The sequence below is a fragment of the Bombina bombina genome, chromosome 3, assembly GCF_027579735.1.
Source record: "Bombina bombina isolate aBomBom1 chromosome 3, aBomBom1.pri, whole genome shotgun sequence".
NCBI lineage: Eukaryota > Metazoa > Chordata > Amphibia > Anura > Bombinatoridae > Bombina > Bombina bombina.
In genome coordinates, this window is record NC_069501.1 from 782986958 (window position 1) to 783006147 (window position 19190).

Below are 19190 nucleotides of genomic sequence, written 5' to 3' on the forward strand. Positions count from 1 at the left end.
GGGCACTTTCCCAGGTTGCCTAGGCCCCTATTTCCTGGGCAAACGGCTTTGAAAGCTGAAAGAAATGTGTAAAAATATTTGCCTGAATACTAGTAAGGCAAAAGGCTTCTGCGTAGGAAAATAGTTATTTTAGCTTTAAAAGCTATTTGCCTAAAATTACTATTTGCCTACCACATACAGTATATATTGTGCATAGTTGGTATATGCTCTTTTTTTCCCCCCTTTCAGTGCCTACGAGGGGTCTCATTTGTGATGAATCAGCCTGTCTCGTGAGGTCCCATGCTGGATATAGAGAATAATTATATATATATATATATTTTTTTTTTTAATAGATAGCAACACAAACCGTAGAAGAAAAAAAAAAAAATATGTAGAATGAACAATTTACTTTATACTAGATATAAATACCACAATACACATATTCCATAATGTCACAGCACAAATGTTATGATTGGTACACTTGCTTTTGTAAGTAAAAAAAAAGGTTAAATTGATACTGTTTTTTACACTGTACAGCTGTATCTACGTTAACATTTATATTGTAAGTTATATGCATGCTGAATGGCCAGTGTATTGGAGATTTGCATAAAAGGTGTAACGGGTATGTTTCTTTTAACTTCACAATGAGAATCTCTGGTTACTTTCACTTGAGTGATGTTAGCGCATGAGCGAGAAAACTTAGTTTCATTTTGTAACATGAGCACACAGATATACTTGTGGTATGGATTTCACTCAAGCTCAATTTAAGATAGAAATCTTGTGCAAAATACCGCTCCCCTTGTAATTATACATATACACACACACGTTAGAGTGTTTATTTCTCATTGTATAAATAGTCCCAATAAAATGAACAAGCAGAACCTTATTTGGTTCTGTTTGAGACATTAAAAGTGAGAATAAAATCACACTTAAAAAGATCTTCCTCACTGGCCTTTCTGTGCAGCTACTAGACTTCCATTATGGTGATAATGATAGATAATGCTTTGTTTTATAAAAATATTTATTTACACTTAAGTCTTTATAATGTACAGAATTGCTAAATATTTAGCACTTAGGGCAAAATAGTTGTTTCTAATATAAGCTTTAAAACAGGATATAAATTAAACATTTTAAATAACCAGTAAAAACAAGATCACTGTTGGCTAAAAAGTATTAAAAAAAAAAAAGTAACAGGACAGTTTAAGGTTTCCTTTCCTGATGATATCCAAGACAGTTTCCATCTTAAAGCAGCTTTATCATGGCATTAGAGAAGTAGCAACACTACAAAGCAAACTCTTAAAAGGCAATGTCAGTAGGGCCCTCCCACGAAGACCAGATCACTATTTTGGTTAGATGATACAAGATTCAGCATTTTAGCAATTCAGGCTTGCTGGCTGTGGGTTCTGGTACTACTTCACCTTGCATGAACTCATCCTGCAAACAGAGAAAATCAATGCAAAATTATATTGTAAGAAAAAATTATTTATAGCATCTAGATGTCTATATGTTCCATCAAGGTAGTTTTTAAAAATCAACAACAGTGTGCACTGGCCATTAGTTGAATGGGATTCTCACAGGTTAGAGTGAGATGGTTTCCTTCAAGAGAGAAAAACTGAAGGATCAAAAGTCCTCTCCTCCATTAACATTTTCAAAACAAATGCAAAAAACTACTAACCAGGTTGTATCTTACCCCATATAGAATTGCCAAAATATCCCCCATGCTTTAGCAACTTGCAGGAGACTATGTTCTAACATCGGGATAGTTGTAGGATCGGAGGACATGTTCACTAAGTTTGTACAATTTTGGGAAAGTAAAGAAAATGGAACTTGTATTATATTACACCCTGCCAGCTGACCCTCTTGTGTTATGTAGTTGAGTTTGTCTTTCTTGGTTATATACTTTAACCATTTAAATCTCACTAGTTATTTATGTCCTTTGTATCTTTAAAATGAAATAGAGGTAGAGATATATACATATGTATACACACACACACACACATATATTCATGCTCAGCCCTGGGTGCTCACTGGCACTCACAGGAAGCTGTGCTGTCCCAGAGTCACAGACAGTTAACCCCAGACAGGCTTGGGTGCAATGCCCATAGGGAAAATTACAAACAAACAAACAAAAAAAAAAAAAAAAAAAAAAAACACTGTCTGGGGTTAACTGCCTGACTCTGGGGACAGCACAGCTTCCTGTGAGTGCCAGTGAGCACCCAGGGCTGAGCATGTTGCAGAGTCATGGGATGTGTCCACTTATGTGATTTGTATATGTCTAGGGTGATTACATAAGCCTGTGCACCCTTCACTTGTTCCCATTTTGTTGAATTGAGAACTTGAATTGTCTGGCTGTTTTAGGGACCCATTTTGCCAGATGCGGTAACCAACCCTTCCAGTTTTGCTTTTAATCTTAGCCGAGTGCTTGCGAGTGCTGACATACATACATACATGGTATTTCTAAAAGTCAATGACTAAATGCATATTAAAACCATAACGCAGAATCTCCCAAACCTTAAGAGCCCTCAAAACATCCTCCCTTCACAACTTACAGTGTGAAATTCAACTTGTTAGAGGGAGAAAAAAAAAAAAACAAAAAAAAAAAAACTTGTTCTTCGGAATCAAGGACTCAGTAATTGTGTCATGAAACATTTTCAGGTCCTGGTGATATAAAATACCCTAACTGAAGACAGAAGTAATTTACTAAAACACTCACAATGGTAGAAAGATACATAGCAGTTAGAAAGTTTGGCATGGTTATCATTGCATCTATGACCAATTGCTTCAGGATCTCAATGCAATACTTTGTTTAGTTTGTGGTATTTATTTTCAAATTTAAGTAAAATTTCCAGAAAAAAAAAAAAAAAAAAAAAAAATCAATAAAAAAAACAAAACAAAACCACGCAACAGTGAAAAATTAAATGGATCAATGGATTGCCGAGTGTTGGAAACTAAAGTCACTACGTACTAATAAAAGTTTGAATGGTTGTTGCAAGCAAAAACAAATTTTTCAACTGGTCATAACATTTAAAGACAGCAATGAAATCAGCTCAAAGTTTTGAAATTTCGGTGTGTATAAGTGTTGTAATTTAGAAGCAAACCATTGTTTTAATAGCAAAACTAACAATTCCTTTTGTTAAAATTGTTATGGCTACAGCAAAATATACAATATATATATATATATATATATATATATATATATATATATATATATATATATATATATATATACACACACACACACACACATTGTGCTCACTCCTGTGGCGTTATTTAAGAGTCAGTAGTGCTTGGCTAAAATGCAGGTCTGTCAAAAGAACTGAGATAAGGGGGCAGTCTGCAGAGGCTTAAAGTGAATGTAAGTTTTGAACCAAAAGTGCCCGATTTTTAAAAATTTGATTAAAAACAGGGGCACTTTAATTCATCAAAACCTTTTAAACTTGACAGCTGCTCCAGCTTCCCCGGTCGTCGCAAGCCATTTCGGACTTTAGAAATGATGGATGGATCATCCGTCAATCATGGCTTCCCCCCCCCCCCCAGGGGAATCAATGTCTGAATCAACGCCGTGATTGGAGGAAGCCGGATTCCTCATTTTAGACCCAGGAAGAGGCTTTTACGAAGGGCGGAGGAAGCTGGAGCGGCTGTCAAGATTTAAAGGTAAGTTTTTTTTCACAACAAAAGTGAAATGTAAATTTTGATGAATTAAAGTGCCCCTGTTTTTAATCGAATTTTTAAAAAACGGGCACTTTTGCATCAAAATTTACATTCACTTTAAATACAAGGTTATCACAGAGGTTAAAAGTATATTAAAGGGACAGTGAAGTAAAAAAAAAAAAAAAAAAAAAAAAAAAAAAAAAAAAAAAACACCTTTCATGATTCAAATAGGGCATGTAATTTTAAACATGCCAATGTACTTTTATCACCAATTTTGCTTTGTTCTCTTGGTTCTTAGTTGAAAGCTAAACCTAGGAGGTTCATATGCTAATTTCTTAGACCTTGAAGGCCGCCTCTAATCTACATGCATTTTGACAGTTTTTCACCACTAGAGGGCATTAGTTCATGCGTTTCAGTTTCACATAGATAACATTGAGCTCATGCGCGTGAATTTACCATGGAGGCAGCACCAATTGGCTAAAATGCAAGTCTGTCAAAAGAACAAATAAGGGGGCAGTCTGCCGAGGCTTACATACAAGGTAATAACAGAGGTAAAACGTGTGTAATTATAACTGTGTTGGTTATGCAAAACTGGGGAATTGGTAATTAAGGGATTATCTATCTTTTAAAACAAAAAAAGTTCTTGTGTTGACTGTCCCTTTAATATAGCAGTGTTGGTTATGCAAAACTGGGGTATGGGTAATAAAGGGATTATCTTTTTAAACAATACAAATTCTGGAGTAGACTGTCCCTTTAAGTTCAATTAAACAATATTTTCAGTAGTGCTCTCTTCTTGACTTCAACTGGACTTCTTTTCAGTTAACACCGGTATAACTTTTTATAGTAACTGTATATATTGAAAATACCACAGCGTTGTCAAATCAGTTTTCCATTTACCTGTTGAAGTTTAGAAACAAAATTCACACACTCACCTTGTCATATATTACTCTAACAATCAACGAACAACTAGGACAAGTTGCTACCTCTTCCCCATTTTCCAGGTCTTCCTAAAATGCAAAATATTTTTTAATACTTTTCAACCAACATATTTAAAAATGTTCAGAAACTTATACTATAGAAATGATATATCATAAAAAAATATAATTACAAAAAATTAATCTATGCTGCCGATTAACTACTGCATATGAGTAATGACATTGTACACTAAGGTCTTGCCTCCTGCGCATGTCACACAAAATGCTGCACTGTTAACCATCGCATAACACATTTTCAGTATAAAGTTCTAATGATTGACTGTTAAAAAGGGACATGAAACCCAAAATTGTATTTTTCACATGATTCAGATAGAGAATACCATTTTTAATAAAGTTTGCAATTTACTTCTGTTTTCAAATTCGCTTTGTTCTCATGTTATTCTTTGTTGAGATAATTAGATAGGTGGCGTGCACATGTATAGAGCACTACAGGACAGGAAAAAGTGCTGCCATCTAGTGCTCTTGCTAATGTATAACATTGTAAACAAAACAAAAAAACTTTATACAGAGAGAGAAGCGCTCTACCAGTAATGAACAAAAACTCATCAGCTAGTTCATTGGCGATTTACCACCCAGGATGTTGTCATGTTCCTTGTTCAGAGGAGAATTGCCTGAATTTCAGGGAAGAACTGACCTTACTAGGCGGATCAGACTGATATACTTCAGGAAAGTTTTCCTCTGTGAAAAGCACAACTGGTCTAACAGAGTCTGCTCCTGGGTGGTAAATTGCCATAGAACTAGCCAATGAGCTGCTGTCCGTACCTGGTAGAGCACTTCTCTCTCTGTATAATTTTTTTTTTTTATGACCCTGGGGAGGTCTACCTAAGGGTGATGGGGGAAACCAGACGTGGACTCCTTTCCCAGTGTGCTTAGAGGAATGTGGTTGCACCTAACTGACGTGGCCCATAGGAGGCCGAAACGATTGTCTGGGGTTGTCATGTTCCTTGCTCAGAGGAGAATTGCCTGGTATTTTGGGGCTGGACTGACCTTACTTGGCAGGATCATACTGATATACTACAGGAAAGTCTTCCTCTGTGAAAAGCACACTGGTCTAAAAGAGGCTGCTCCTAGGTGGTAAATCGCCATAGAACTAGCTGATGAGCTGCTGTTCGCTCCTGGTAGAGCGCTTCTCTCTTGGTATAAAGTATTTAAAAACTGCTACCATATAATGCTGTACACATGTGCACATTCCTGAACTTAAAGAGATGGTAAACTCAGCCGTATTACAAATAACCATCGTATATATTCTATAATACTTGTGATTTTAATGTTACAATTTTAAATCCCATCCGCCGCCATCGATTTCGTCTGGTCAAGTACCCCTACAGGCCAGGTTCTCATTATAGCTGAACAAGCGCACAGGTGAAGTAATCAGCTGATCAGTAACAGCATGGTTACTAACCTGCTCTCACCTATCCGCTGACTATTTCACCTGTGCTCTTGTTCAGCTATAATGAAAACCTGGCCTGTTGGGGCGACCGTGATTGAGAAACACAGATTTTAAGGGATGCTACATACTGCTCCCAAACAATAGTGGGTTTGCTGTGCTCCATTAAAATGATGGTGTAACAGGCACAAACTAGCATTACATTAATATGCAAGAAGGTTTTCTCCCAGAAGAACACCATCATTTCAAAATACTAAATAAACCATTAACCCCTTGGCTCACAAAAGTTTGCAATCCTTCTTTGGCACAGTGGGATAAATGTACAGAGCACTAGAATACCAAAATAGCGTTGTCATATTGTACCCTGCTTACACATACAACGTAGTTATTATGTAACACTGCATATGGGATGAGTTGCAATATATCAATTAGAAAAACACTCCTTGAGCTACTATTGCAGAAGATGGTGTCCTCTGCAGCATATGCCTAGCTATGTGTACTGTAACAGCCTGATTATCCCAGCAAGCTTTCTACAGTGTCTGTCACTGGAACTTGCGTAGTTCCTTACCGGCGTGGTCACCAGCTCTAATGACACCAGCTGTATGAATGAACCTTACCTTGGTAATGGCGAATCTGTCACCACATGGGCACGGGTAGTAATATGTTTCAGAATCCTCGTCGTACTCAAAATCCTCAATCTCCACCTCGTCATGAAACACTGACATCCCTGTAGCCGCAACCACCACTACTCCCGACTTGAATCTATACCGGTGTTGTAAAGTAACATGTATACCACTACACTTCCGCAACGTGGGTGACGTTAACTACGTCTTCATCCTGGTTCTGTGAAACGAAAATGCCATGTTTGATTCTGGCAGATGTTTTAACGTAATATGCGAATTAGCGCCCTCTTCAGTCAGCTGGCCAATACTTTATACTCAACATTTATATTCCCAGTAAAAAAAAAAAAAAAAAACTATGCTATCCACTTTCATTAAGTATTTTGCCTGTTTCTAATTTAAATGTTAAAACTGTAGTTTTTCCACTTCCCCCAGAGAGACTGTAGTGCATGCTGTATAGACACTTCTATATGCTTTGTTGACTTGGTTAATAAGTGCGTGAGCTTATTTATCTCTGTCTATAGAAAATAAGTTGTTAAACAAGGCTGAGGGTATTCAAGGAGTTTGCCCCTGGATTGCAAAACGATACATTTTGCTAGCATTTCTTTTAAAGAAATGTATATGCCGAACGTTTTGCAATGCAGTAATTCATTTCTGATACATATATAAAAATACTTTAACCCCTTAATGACCGGACCATTTTTCAATTTTCTTACCCTTAATGACAATGGCTATTTTTACATTTCTGCAGTGTTTGTGTTTAGCTGTAATTTTCCTCTTACTCATTTACTGTACCCACACATATTTTATACTGTTTTTCTCGCCATAAAATGGACTTTCTAAAAATACCATTATTTTCATCATATCTTATAATTTACTATAAAAAAAAAAGATAAAATATGAGGAAAAAATGGAAAAAAACACGCTTTTTCTAACTTTGACCCCCAAAATCTGTTACACATCTACAATCACCAAAAAACACCCATGCTAAATAGTTTCTAAATTTTGTCCTGAGTTTAGAAATACCCAATGTTTACATGTGCTTTGTTTTTTTTTGCAAGTTATAGGGCAATAAGTACAAGTAGCACTTTGCTATTTCCAAACCACTTTTTTTCAAAATTAGCGCTAGTTACATTGGAACACTGATATCTGTCAGGAATACCTGAATATCCCTTGACATGTATATATTTTTTTTTAGAAGACAACCCAAAGTATTGATCTAGGCCCATTTTGGTATATTTCATGCCACCATTTCACCGCCAAATGCGATAAAAAAAAAAAAAGTTAACTATTTCACAAATTTTGTCACAAACTTTAGGTTTCCCACTGAAATTATTTACAAACAGCTTCTGCAATTATGGCACAAATGGTTGTAAATTCTTCTCTGGGATCCCCTTTTTTCAGAAATAACAGACTTATATGGCTTTGGGGTTGCTTTTTGGTAATTAGAAGGCAGCTAAATGCCGCTGCGCACCACACGTGTTTTATGCCCAGGAGTGAAGGGGTTAATTAGGGAGCTTGTAGGGTTAATTTTAGCTTTAGTGTAGTGTAGTAGACAACCGCAAGTATTGATCTAGGCCCATTTTGGTATATTTTATGCCACCATTTCACCGCCAAATGCGAGCAAATAAAAAAAAAACTTTACATTTTTCACAATTTTAGGTTTCTCCCTGAAATAATTTACAAACAGCTTGTGCTATTATGGCAGAAATTGTTGTAAAAGCTTCTCTGGGATACCCTTTGTTCAGAAATAGCAGACTTATATGGCTTTGGCGTTTCTTTTTGGTAATTAGAAGGCCACTAAATGCTGCTGCGCACCACACGTGAATTATGCCCAGCAGTGAAGGGGAGCTTGCAGGGTTAATTTTAGAGATCAGCCTCCCACCTTACACATCCCACCCCCTGATCCCTCCCAAACAGCTCTCTTCCCTCCCCCACCCCACAATTGTTACCGCCATCTTAAGTACTGGCAGAAAGTCTGCCAGTACTTAATAAGAGGGTTTTTTTTTTTTTTAAATAAAAATAATAAAATCTTTTAGCTGGGATGGACCCCTGCCTTAGCCCCAACCTCCCTGATCCCCCCTCCAGCTCTCTAACCCTCTCCCCTACCTAATTACCGCCATCTTGGGTACTGGCAGCTGTCTGCCAGTACCCACTTTGGCCCCAAAAAACAAAGTATTTTTATTTTATTTTTCAATTAACTCTTTCTGTAGTGTAGCAGCCCCTCCACAATACCCCCACAATAACCCCACCCCCCCTACCCCTCCCAGATCCATTTATATTTGAAAAAAATTTTTTTACCTTTCCCTGGCTTTTTGCCCTCATTGGTGTCAGTGTGGCTAATGCGCGCCTCGTGCACACGCACCGTGCACGCACACTATGTTCACGTGCACTCGCGCGCATCTCATGCACGCGCGCGCACGCTCCCTCCCACCCGGACAACGGCACCATCACTACCGGTGCAGAGAGGGCCACAGAGTGGCTCTCTCTGCATCGGAGGCTTGTAAAGGGGTATTGCAGGATGCCTCCATATTGAGGCATCACTGCAATACCCTCAGAGCTGCTGGAAGCGATTGTGATCACTTCCAGCACTCTGTTAGACAACTGACGTACCAGGTACGTCCATTGTCATTAACTGCTTGTTAATGCATGACGTACCTGGTACGTCAGTTGTCATTAAGGGGTTAAAGGAACATGAAACCAGAAAGATTTATTTCATGATTTAGACAGAGTACTGTATAATTAAAAAGAAAAAAGTTTCCGGGGGGGCATGTCAACGCAGCGACTCTAAATGGTCGCACTTTCAGAAGCTCCAGAGGAGGCTAAGATAATCCGCCGATAACCTATGCCAAATCACAGCGTCTAAGGAAGAAAATATATCCCTCAGATCTGTGTGGCTCTGAGGATCAAATGCATACCAAACTTGCTGTACTTATGAATCCAGAGCAACTGAATGGAATCTCAAGGCCTACAGCGACGGCTACCTATTAGGCTGAGCACCCCCCTCCCCCTGGTAATACGGGTTTCCTGCCTTACGACGGACACCAACACTTTAAAACCTTCATTAAAGGGACAGTCAAGTATAAATTAAACTTTCATTATTCAGATAGGACTTTTAATTTGAATTGACTTTCCAATTTACTTTTATCATCAAATTTGCTTTTTTCTCTTGGTATTCTTAGTTTAAACTAAACATAGGTAGGCTCATATGCTAATTTCTAAGCCTTTGAGGGCTGCCTCTTATCACATGCTTTTTAAATCTCTTTTCAATACAAAGAGACAGAAAGTACACGTGGGCTATATAGATAACACTGTGTTCAGGCACAGAAAGTTATTTAAGATCTAGCACAATACAATGCTAAATTTAAGACAATAGATAATAAACAGTCACAGTCATGTGATCAGGGGGCTGGAAGAAGGTTCCTAGATACAAGGTAATCACAAAGGTAAAAAGTACATTAATATAACTGTGTTGGTTATGCAAAACCGGGGAATGAGTAATAAAGGGATTATTTATCTTTTAAAACAATAACAATTCTATGGTTGACTGTCCCTTTAATACTTGGACACACAGTCACATTTAAAAATCTGTGACAGAGTTGGAAATTTGGAAGCAATGGGGGATAACGCCATACTTTGCCATCGGAACGCACGATTCCAGAAAGTAGAAGCACTCTTGCAGTCTTTATATGATAGAGCACCGTCTGCAGCCGATCTGGAAAAGCTTATACAACGGCTTGATGGAACTACAGAGAATATCAGTCACCAGTGTATAACACTCACAACCAATTGTAAAGAGCATAGAGTAACGGAGAAAATACCCTGCATACCTATTGAACCAGAGAGCCCCCACATGGACAGGCATCATTATATCTGCTCACCTTACAGCTCCTAACTATGATGCCTCAGGGTGATTCATTGGGGTGGACATCGCAAGGTACAGAGTGGGGATCTCTGGAAACAGAAACATTGTTGTGACTTTATACCTAAGCAGGCAGCAGATCTTAAGGAACTTCTCCACAAGAAAAAGTCGAAAATTGAGCACTGCTTCTGGCTATGTACGGTGCCCTCATATTTCATCATGTCTGTGAGAAGGATTGGAGTGGGATAAAATGGCAAACTTCTATAAATCAGAGCTCATTATGAAGCAATTGGACACCCGCAAGACAGTAGAGACTTTCTTTAACACGTGCATGTATTGATCCTCCCCTATATCACTACAGCGGTTTGTGCCTAATTTACATTTGTACAATCTGAACAATAAACCAGTTACTTTCTTTAGGATTAATTTTGCACTATGTGATATAATATATCTAAAACAGGTCTCAAAAGTTTCCCAGTTTGCTTTCTTAAGCTTAATCTGTTTCCTAATGTGTTTTAATTATTATTATTGTATTGCAGCATTGGTTTCCACTTTAATTACCTGTCACATAGTAAGAGCAGAAATGTTATTGGTAATATATTTTGCAAAGATACTGCATGGGCCATCCTAATTGTATATTGTTTGGCAGTCCTGTCTGGGGATTTTGAGGGGGCCCCTGGGGGGATTTTCATAACAGTAAAAACGAAAAAGGCGCCATTACTATATACCTACGGTCACTGCTGTGGGTAATCATGGCGGAATGCATATGTAGCCCCTGTGGCTGGCGGCCGAGGGTGCAGGGGTGACAAATATCAGAATGAATGTATTCAGTAAATGCTTTAGCATATTCACTTATGCACCTGAGGAAACGGTCACGTACAGACCGAGAAACGTTGTGTAAATAAAGTCTTTTTTTGATTTTATTACTGCAGCCACGAACTTTCTTTTTCTGATATCTTTAATGGCAATATTGTAGTTTGTTACCACCGTCACAAACCACTTTTATCCTTGCTGTTTCATCTCTCACCGGAGAGCACGGATTTTAACTGGATAGCTGGATTTGGGGAAACCGCAAGAGAGTCCTATTGGAATACTGGCTGGGAGCCACAACCACCAGCGGAGCCATCCTAATCGATAGAGACAAGCGGAACCTTACCACCACAGTGGAGTGGGAGTTAGCTGGACAACTCTGAGAGTCCAGGAGGCACCTGTGACACTTCTCAAGTGTCTTTCATCCTGTGAGTATCTGGTATTATTTACTAAGCGTGTTCCATCCCATTGGTAACCGCACTATGTTGGCGCCTTCTTTTATCTTTTTGTCTATAATGCTTTAGCACACTGCATTTTAAGACTCCCACATATGACCGTAGGGCAGCCTTTAGTGTGAACATAATATCTGTACACAAATTGTTTATGCATTGGATGAGATACTATGCCTTTTTCAATTAAATGTCTGTTTGGTGTAAATAAGACCGCTAATGCTTAAAGAATTCCAAAAAGTTTCAATGTTTGCATATAATTAAATTATCACAAACCAATCTACACAACTTAACTATCAAAAATTTACCCACTTTGACCTTAAAACGAGGGTTATAATCGTAATAAAACGATATATTTTATTTGGCAAAAAACGTCATAAAAGCCAAACCCCTTTTTATGGTGCCTTCAATACAAAAACCTGTCTCCAATCACAATGCGTTTTTGCGCATATCATTAACGCATCGTTTCGTCACTCGGCGAATGCCCAATACAATCCGGGGTTTCGCTTAGATTGCCGCTTAGATTCGAAGCAGATTGCCGCTTAGAGGACGGTGACATATAGGATGACGTGTTAGATAGATCGCGCATGTGCAGTATGGACAAAATCGGCCATCTTGATAACTCAGGTTATCGATAATGATTTGTTATTCAAACTACATCTTATAACGGTGGGTTTGGAATTCAATTAATTTTAGCTGCATAATATTCAGAGAACGGTAATAATATGACAAGCAAAGCCAATTACAAATATCATTATCAAAGATGGACAGAGCGATTTAAGAAAATATTTTTCAAACGTTTAGTGTCCCTTTAAGAGATAGTTTTATTTTATCTTCTTAATATAAAATACAGCCACCCTAGCTGGTATACCCTATATAGTGTGTTCCTATTGTTGTGAAGTGTTGGTTCTCCTGCTTAGGTCTCTAGTTCTCTAGATCTGTTCATGTTAACATTATTATACAAACTATCTACAAGGATCCAAGAGTGTTCCATAATATTTGATTTTAAAAAATGAGGACAAATATCAAAATGTTCAATATTGAATCTTATATAATACTTATATACTTGTGGCTATAGCATGAATGTACACCAAGCATATTGTTTGTAACTTTTTCAACTGAATGTTTATGTGTATACCTGCATTTTGTATTCTATAGTTCCTATACTTAATAGAAATAAGTGCAATATGTATTATTTATCTATTTAAATGGATTTTACCTTTTATTTATTTTTTTACTCTACATTTGTAGTGTCCATTGCTTCCCGTCACAGCCCTACAAGGAGAAGGAGGCCTCTGCAGGAAGGTTTATCTTAGCCTGATGTCATAAAACCTCTATGCTGATTTACTATCATGGGAATATACTAGATAACAGGGAGTCAGATTTGCTCGTGCTTAGAACAGAATAAAACGTAGGTTTTAAAAAATCTCTACTAAAATCTCCACTACACTAATAAGTTATAGGTGCTAATTTTGCAAGTAAACAAGTAAGTTGTTTGCTGTTGTTTTTTTTACAAAATCTGTTTATTTGTATTTTTACTTTGATTTCACTTTTTTTTTAACCAAAGTAGCACTGTTTTATATCCTTTTAAGAGCATGCACATGTCTAGAGGCAGCATTTTAACAAGAATTTGTCTAACAATGTTATATGATGCCATCTAGTCCTCAAAAACATTCTTGCAAAACTGCTGCCATATAGTGCTCCAGACATGTCCATGCTACCTACCTAGGTATTCTCTTCAACAAAGAAAACAAAGAGAACAAAGTAATTTTAATAATAGGATTAAATTGTTTCATGTCACTTTAACACATTACACCTTCGTGACCACAGCACTTTTCAATTTTCTTACCGTTCGGGACCAGGGCGATTTTTACATTTTTGCAGTGTTTGTGTTTAGCTGTAATTTTCCTCTTACTTATTTACTGTACCCACACATATTATATACCGTTTTTCTCGCCATTAAATGGACTTTCTAAAGATACCATTATTTTCATCATATCTTATATAATTTACTATAAAAACAATGATAAAATATGATGACAAAATTGAAAAAAAACACACTTTTTCTAACTTTGATCCCCAAAATCTGTTACACATCTACAACCACCAAAAAACACCCAAGCTAAATAGTTTCTAAATTTTGTCCTGAGTTTAGAAATACCCAATGTTTACATGTTCTTTGCTTTTTCAAGTAGCACTTTTTCCAAACCATTTTTTTTTCTTCAAAATTAGCGTTAGTTACATTGGGACACTAATATCTGTCAGGAAGCCCTGAATATCCCTTGACATGTAAATATTTTGTTTTAGTAGACAACCAAAAGCATTGATCTAGGCCCATTTTGGTATATTTCATGCCACCATTTCACCGCCAAATGCGATCAAATAAAAAAAATTGTTATCTTTTTCACAAACTTTTTCACAAACTTTAGGTTTCTCACTGAAATTATTTACAAACAGCTTCTGCAATTATGGCATAAATGGATGTAAATGCTTCTCTGGGATCCCCTTTGTTCAGAAATAGCAGACATTTATGACTTTGGCATTACTTTTTGGTAATTAGAAGCAGTGGAGGCTCCTCCATAGGCGCACGTGAACCCCCAAAGACAAAAGAAGATTTGTTTTTGGCTGAATAAATATAATTTTTCCAATAGCCCCCATATTGGAAAATTACATTTCATTACTCAGCTAAAAAAGGTCCAAGCCAGACTGTTTTTAAAAAAAAAACAAAAAACAAAAAAAAACCTTTGTACCTGCGGTAGAGTCTAGATGCCTGGCATACCCCTCTGCACTTATTCATAAGTGCCTGCAGGCACCACACCAACTCAGCCTCTATACTTCTCTTATCGCACAGTTTATGCTGTGCGAGTGAGACGCCAACATCACCACTCAGGTCACGTGGTGAGGCTCTGGTGGGATGGACGGTGGGGGCGCTCTCACGTTTGTGCAGTGGAGACCTAGTGGCGGGGCCATTATGAGCGCTGTGTGTCTGCTCATCAATCAAGTGACGCTGATGCTGTTATTAGCTGCAGACATGTGCATTATGTCTGTTTGGGCAGAGCCAGCAAGTGTGAGTTGAAGCCCTTGGAGTCTGGCAATCAAGGGTAAAAGTTATCACTCTGCGGCTAGTTAGCGGTAAACACCGGGTCCTGATCTTCATTCTCTCTTCTCTGTTCATGTTCCCTCTGCATGTGCGGTCTCTTCTCACCCTCTATCTCACTGAGAGAGAGAGCTCAGGGTGAGTACTAGGGACCACGCTAGCAGAGGAAATAGGAAGCTGCACTCTGTCCCGCTTGGCCCCTGGGGGGTTGGTTTGGTTAAGACCTGGGGACTGACCGGGCAGCTGCAGCCAGTGATGAGTGAGTCACCTGGGGGCTTTAGGAGGGACAGAGCACACATACTGCTCCTCATAAGAGCTTTTTTTTGTTATGTTTTATATATATATATATATAAATATATATTTATATATATATTTATATGCGCGCACACCTATATATATATATATATATATAGTGAACCCCTATTTGAATAACTCACGAGCCGCCACTGATTAGAAGGCTGCTAAATGCCGCTGCGCACCACACTTGTATTATGCCCAGCAGTTAAGGGGTTAATTAGGGAGCTTGTAGGGTTAATTTTAGCTTTAGTGTAGTGTAGTAGACAACCCAAAATATTGATCTAGGCCAATTTTGGTATATTTCATGCCACCATTTCACCGCAAAATGCAATTAAATTAAAAAAAATCGTTAACTTTTTCACTAACTTTAGGTTTCTCACTGAAATTATTTACAAACAGCTTGTGCAATTATGGCACACATGGTTGTAAATGCTTCTCTGGGATCCCCTTTGTTCAGAAATAGCAGACATATATGGCTTTGGCGTTGCTTTTTGGTAATTAGAAGGCTGCTAAATGCCGCTGCGCACCACTCTTGTATTATGCCCAGCAGTGAAGGGGTTAATTAGGTAGCTTGTAGGGTTAATTTTAGCTTTAGTATAGAGATCAGCCTCCCACCTGAAACATCCCACCCCCTGATCTCTCCCTGACCCCTCTCTTCCCTCCCCCACCTCACAATTGTCACAGCCATCTAAAGTACTGGCAGAAAGTCTGCCAGTACTAAAATAACATAATTTATGTAAGAACTTACCTGATAAATTAATTTCTTTCATATTAGCAAGAGTCCATGAGCTAGTGACGTATGGGATATGCATTCCTACCAGGAGGCGCAAAGTTTCCCAAACCTCAAAATGCCTATAAATACACCCCTCACCACACCCACAATTCAGTTTAACGAATAGCCAAGAAGTGGGGTGATAAGAAAGGAGCGAAAGCATAAAAAATAAGGAATTGGAATAATTGTGCTTTATACAAAAAAATCATAACCACCACAAAAAGGGTGGGCCTCATGGACTCTTGCTAATATGAAAGAAATTAATTTATCAGGTAAGTTCTTACATAAATTATGTTTTCTTTCATGTAATTAGCAAGAGTCCATGAGCTAGTGACGTATGAGATAGCAGATACCCAAGATGTGGAACTTCCACGCAAGAGTCACTAGAGAGGGAGGGATAAAATAAAGACAGCCAATTCTGCTGAAAAAATAATCCACAACCCAAATCAAAAAAATGAAATAATAAGCAGCAGAATCAAACTGAAACAGCTGCCTGAAGTACTTTTCTACCAAAAACTGCTTCTGAAGAAGAGAAAACATCAAAATGGTAGAATTTAGTAAAAGTATGCAAAGAAGACCAAGTTGCTGCTTTGCAAATTTGATCAACAGAAGCTTAATTCCTAAAAGCCTAGGAAGTAGAAACTGACCTAGTAGAATGAGCCGTAATCCTTTGAGGCAGGGACATACCCGACTCTACATAAGCATGATGAATCAAAGACTTTAACCAAGATGCCAATGAAATGGCAGAAGCCTTCTGACCTTTCCTGGAACCAGAAAAGATAACAAATAGACTAGAAGTCTTTCTAAAACCTTTATTAGCTTCAACATAATATTTCAAAGCTCTTACTACATCCAAAGAATGTAAAGATCTCTCTAGAGAATTCTTAGGATTAGGACACAATGAAGGGACAACAATTTTTCTACTAATGTTGTTAGAATTCACAACCTTAGGTAAAAATTTAAATGAAGTTCGCAACACTGCCTTATCCTGATGAAAAATCAGAAAAGGAGATTCACAAGAAAGAGCAGATAACTCAGAAACTCTTCTAGCAGAAGAGATGGCCAAAAGGAACAACACTTTCCAAGAAAGTAATTTAATATCCAGAGAATGCATAGGTTCAAACGGAGGAGCCTGTAAAGCCCTCAGAACCAAATTAAGACTCCAAGGAGGAGAGATTGACTTAATGACAGGCTTGATACGAACCAAAGCCTGTACAAAACAATGAATATCAGGATGATTAGCAATCTTTCTGTGAAAAAGAACAGAAAGAGCAGAGATTTGACCTTTCAAAGAGCTTGCAGACAAACCCTTATCCAAACCATCCTGAAGAAACTGTAAAATTCTTGAAATTCTAAAAGAATGCCAAGAGAATTTATGAGAAGAACACCAAGAAATGTAAGTCTTCCAGACTCGGTAATAAATCTTCCTAGACACAGATTTACGAGCCTGTAACATAGTATTAATCACTGAGTCAGAGAAACCTCTATGACTAAGAATCAAGCGTTCAATCTCCATACCTTCAAATTTAATGATTTGAGATCCTGATGGAAAAATGGGCCTTGAGATAGAAGGTCTGGCCTTAACAGAAGTGTCCAAGGTTGGCAACTTGCCATCCGAACGAGATCCACATACCAAAACCTGTGAGGCCATGCTGGAGCCACCAGCAATACAAACGAATGTTCCATTAGAATTTTTGAAATCACTTTTGGAAGAAGAAATAGAGGCGGAAAGATATAAGCAGGTTGATAATTCAAAGGAAGCGACAACGCGTCCACTGCTTCCGCCTGAGGATCCCTGGATCTGGACAGATACCTGGGAAGTTTCTTGTTTAGATGAGAGGCCATCAGATCTATTTCTGGAAGTCCCCAGATTTGAACAATCTGAAGAAATACCTCTGGGTGAAGAGACCATTCACCCGGATGTAACGTCTGGCGACTGAGATAATCCGCTTCCCAATTGTCTACACCTGGGATGTGAACTGCAGAAATTAGATTCCGCCCATACAAGTATCCGAGATACTTCTTTCATAGCCTGAGGACTATGAGTACCACCTTGATGATTGACATACGCCACGGTTGTGACATTGTCTGTCTGAAAACAAATAAACGATTCTTCAGAAGAGGCCAGAACTGAAGTGCTCTGAAAATCGCACAGAGTTCCAAAATGTTGATTGGTAATTTCGCCTCCTGAAATTCCCAAACCCCCTGCGCTGTCAGAGATCCCCATACAGCTCCCCAACCTGAAAGACTCGCATCTGTTGAGATCACAGTCCAGGTTGGACGAACAAAAGAGGCCCCTTGAATTAGACAATGGTGATTCAACCACCAAGTCAGAGAAGATCGAACATTGGGATTTAAGGATATTAATTGTGATATCTTTGTATAATCCCTGCACCACTGGTTCAGCATACAAAGCTGGAGAGGTCTCATGTGAAAACGAGCAAAAGGGATCGCGTCCGATGCAGCAGTCATGAGACCTAGAATTTCCATGCACAAAGCTACCGAAGGGAATGATTGAGACTGAAGGTTTCGACAAGCTGAAACCAACTTCAGACGTCTCTTTCTGTTAGAGACAAAGTCATGAACACTGAATCTATTTGAAAACCCAAAAAGGTTACCTTTGTCTGAGGAATCAAGGAACTCTTTGGTAAATTCATCCTCCAACCATGTCTTTGAAGAAACAACACAAGTTGATTCGTATGAGATTCTGCAGAATCTAAAGACTGAGCAAGTACCAAGATATCGTCCAAATAAGGAAATACCGCAATACCTGTTCTCTGATTACAGAGAGAAGGGCACCGAGAACCTTTGAAAAGATCCTTGGAGCTGTTGCTAGGCCAAACGGAAGAGCAACAAACTGGTAATGCTTGTCTAGAAAAGAGAATCTCAGGAACTGATAGTGATCTGGATGAATTGGAATATGAAGATATGCATCCTGTAAGTCTATTGTAGACATATAATGCCCTTGCTGAACAAAAGGCAGGATAGTCCTTATAGTCACCATTTTGAATGTTGGTATCCTTACATAACGATTCAATATTTTTAGATCCAGAACTGGTCTGAAGAAATTCTCCTTCTTTGGTACAATGAATAGATTTGAGTAAAACCCCAGACCCCGTTCCAGAACTGGAACTGGCACAATTACCCCAGCCAACTCTAGGTCTGAAACACATTTCAGAAACGCCTGAGCCTTCACTGGGTTTACTGGAATGCGTGAGAGAAAAAATCTTCTCACAGCTGGAATGAGGGCCGCACCTTCATGCGGACTTGG

General features: G+C 38.3%; 1 protein-coding gene across 1 annotated transcript; it reads right to left on the bottom strand.

The window, feature by feature from the left end:
• Positions 1-982: 982 nt before the first annotated feature.
• DPH3 (diphthamide biosynthesis 3) lies at positions 983-6800 on the bottom strand. Its single transcript, XM_053704892.1, has 3 exons — positions 6630-6800; positions 4563-4637; positions 983-1413 (listed from the first exon to the last, which is right to left on the bottom strand). Exons 1-3 carry the CDS (start codon positions 6735-6737, stop codon positions 1345-1347), a joined length of 252 nt encoding a protein of 83 aa, XP_053560867.1. The 5' UTR covers positions 6738-6800; the 3' UTR covers positions 983-1344.
• Between the last annotated feature and the right edge of the window lie 12390 nt (positions 6801-19190).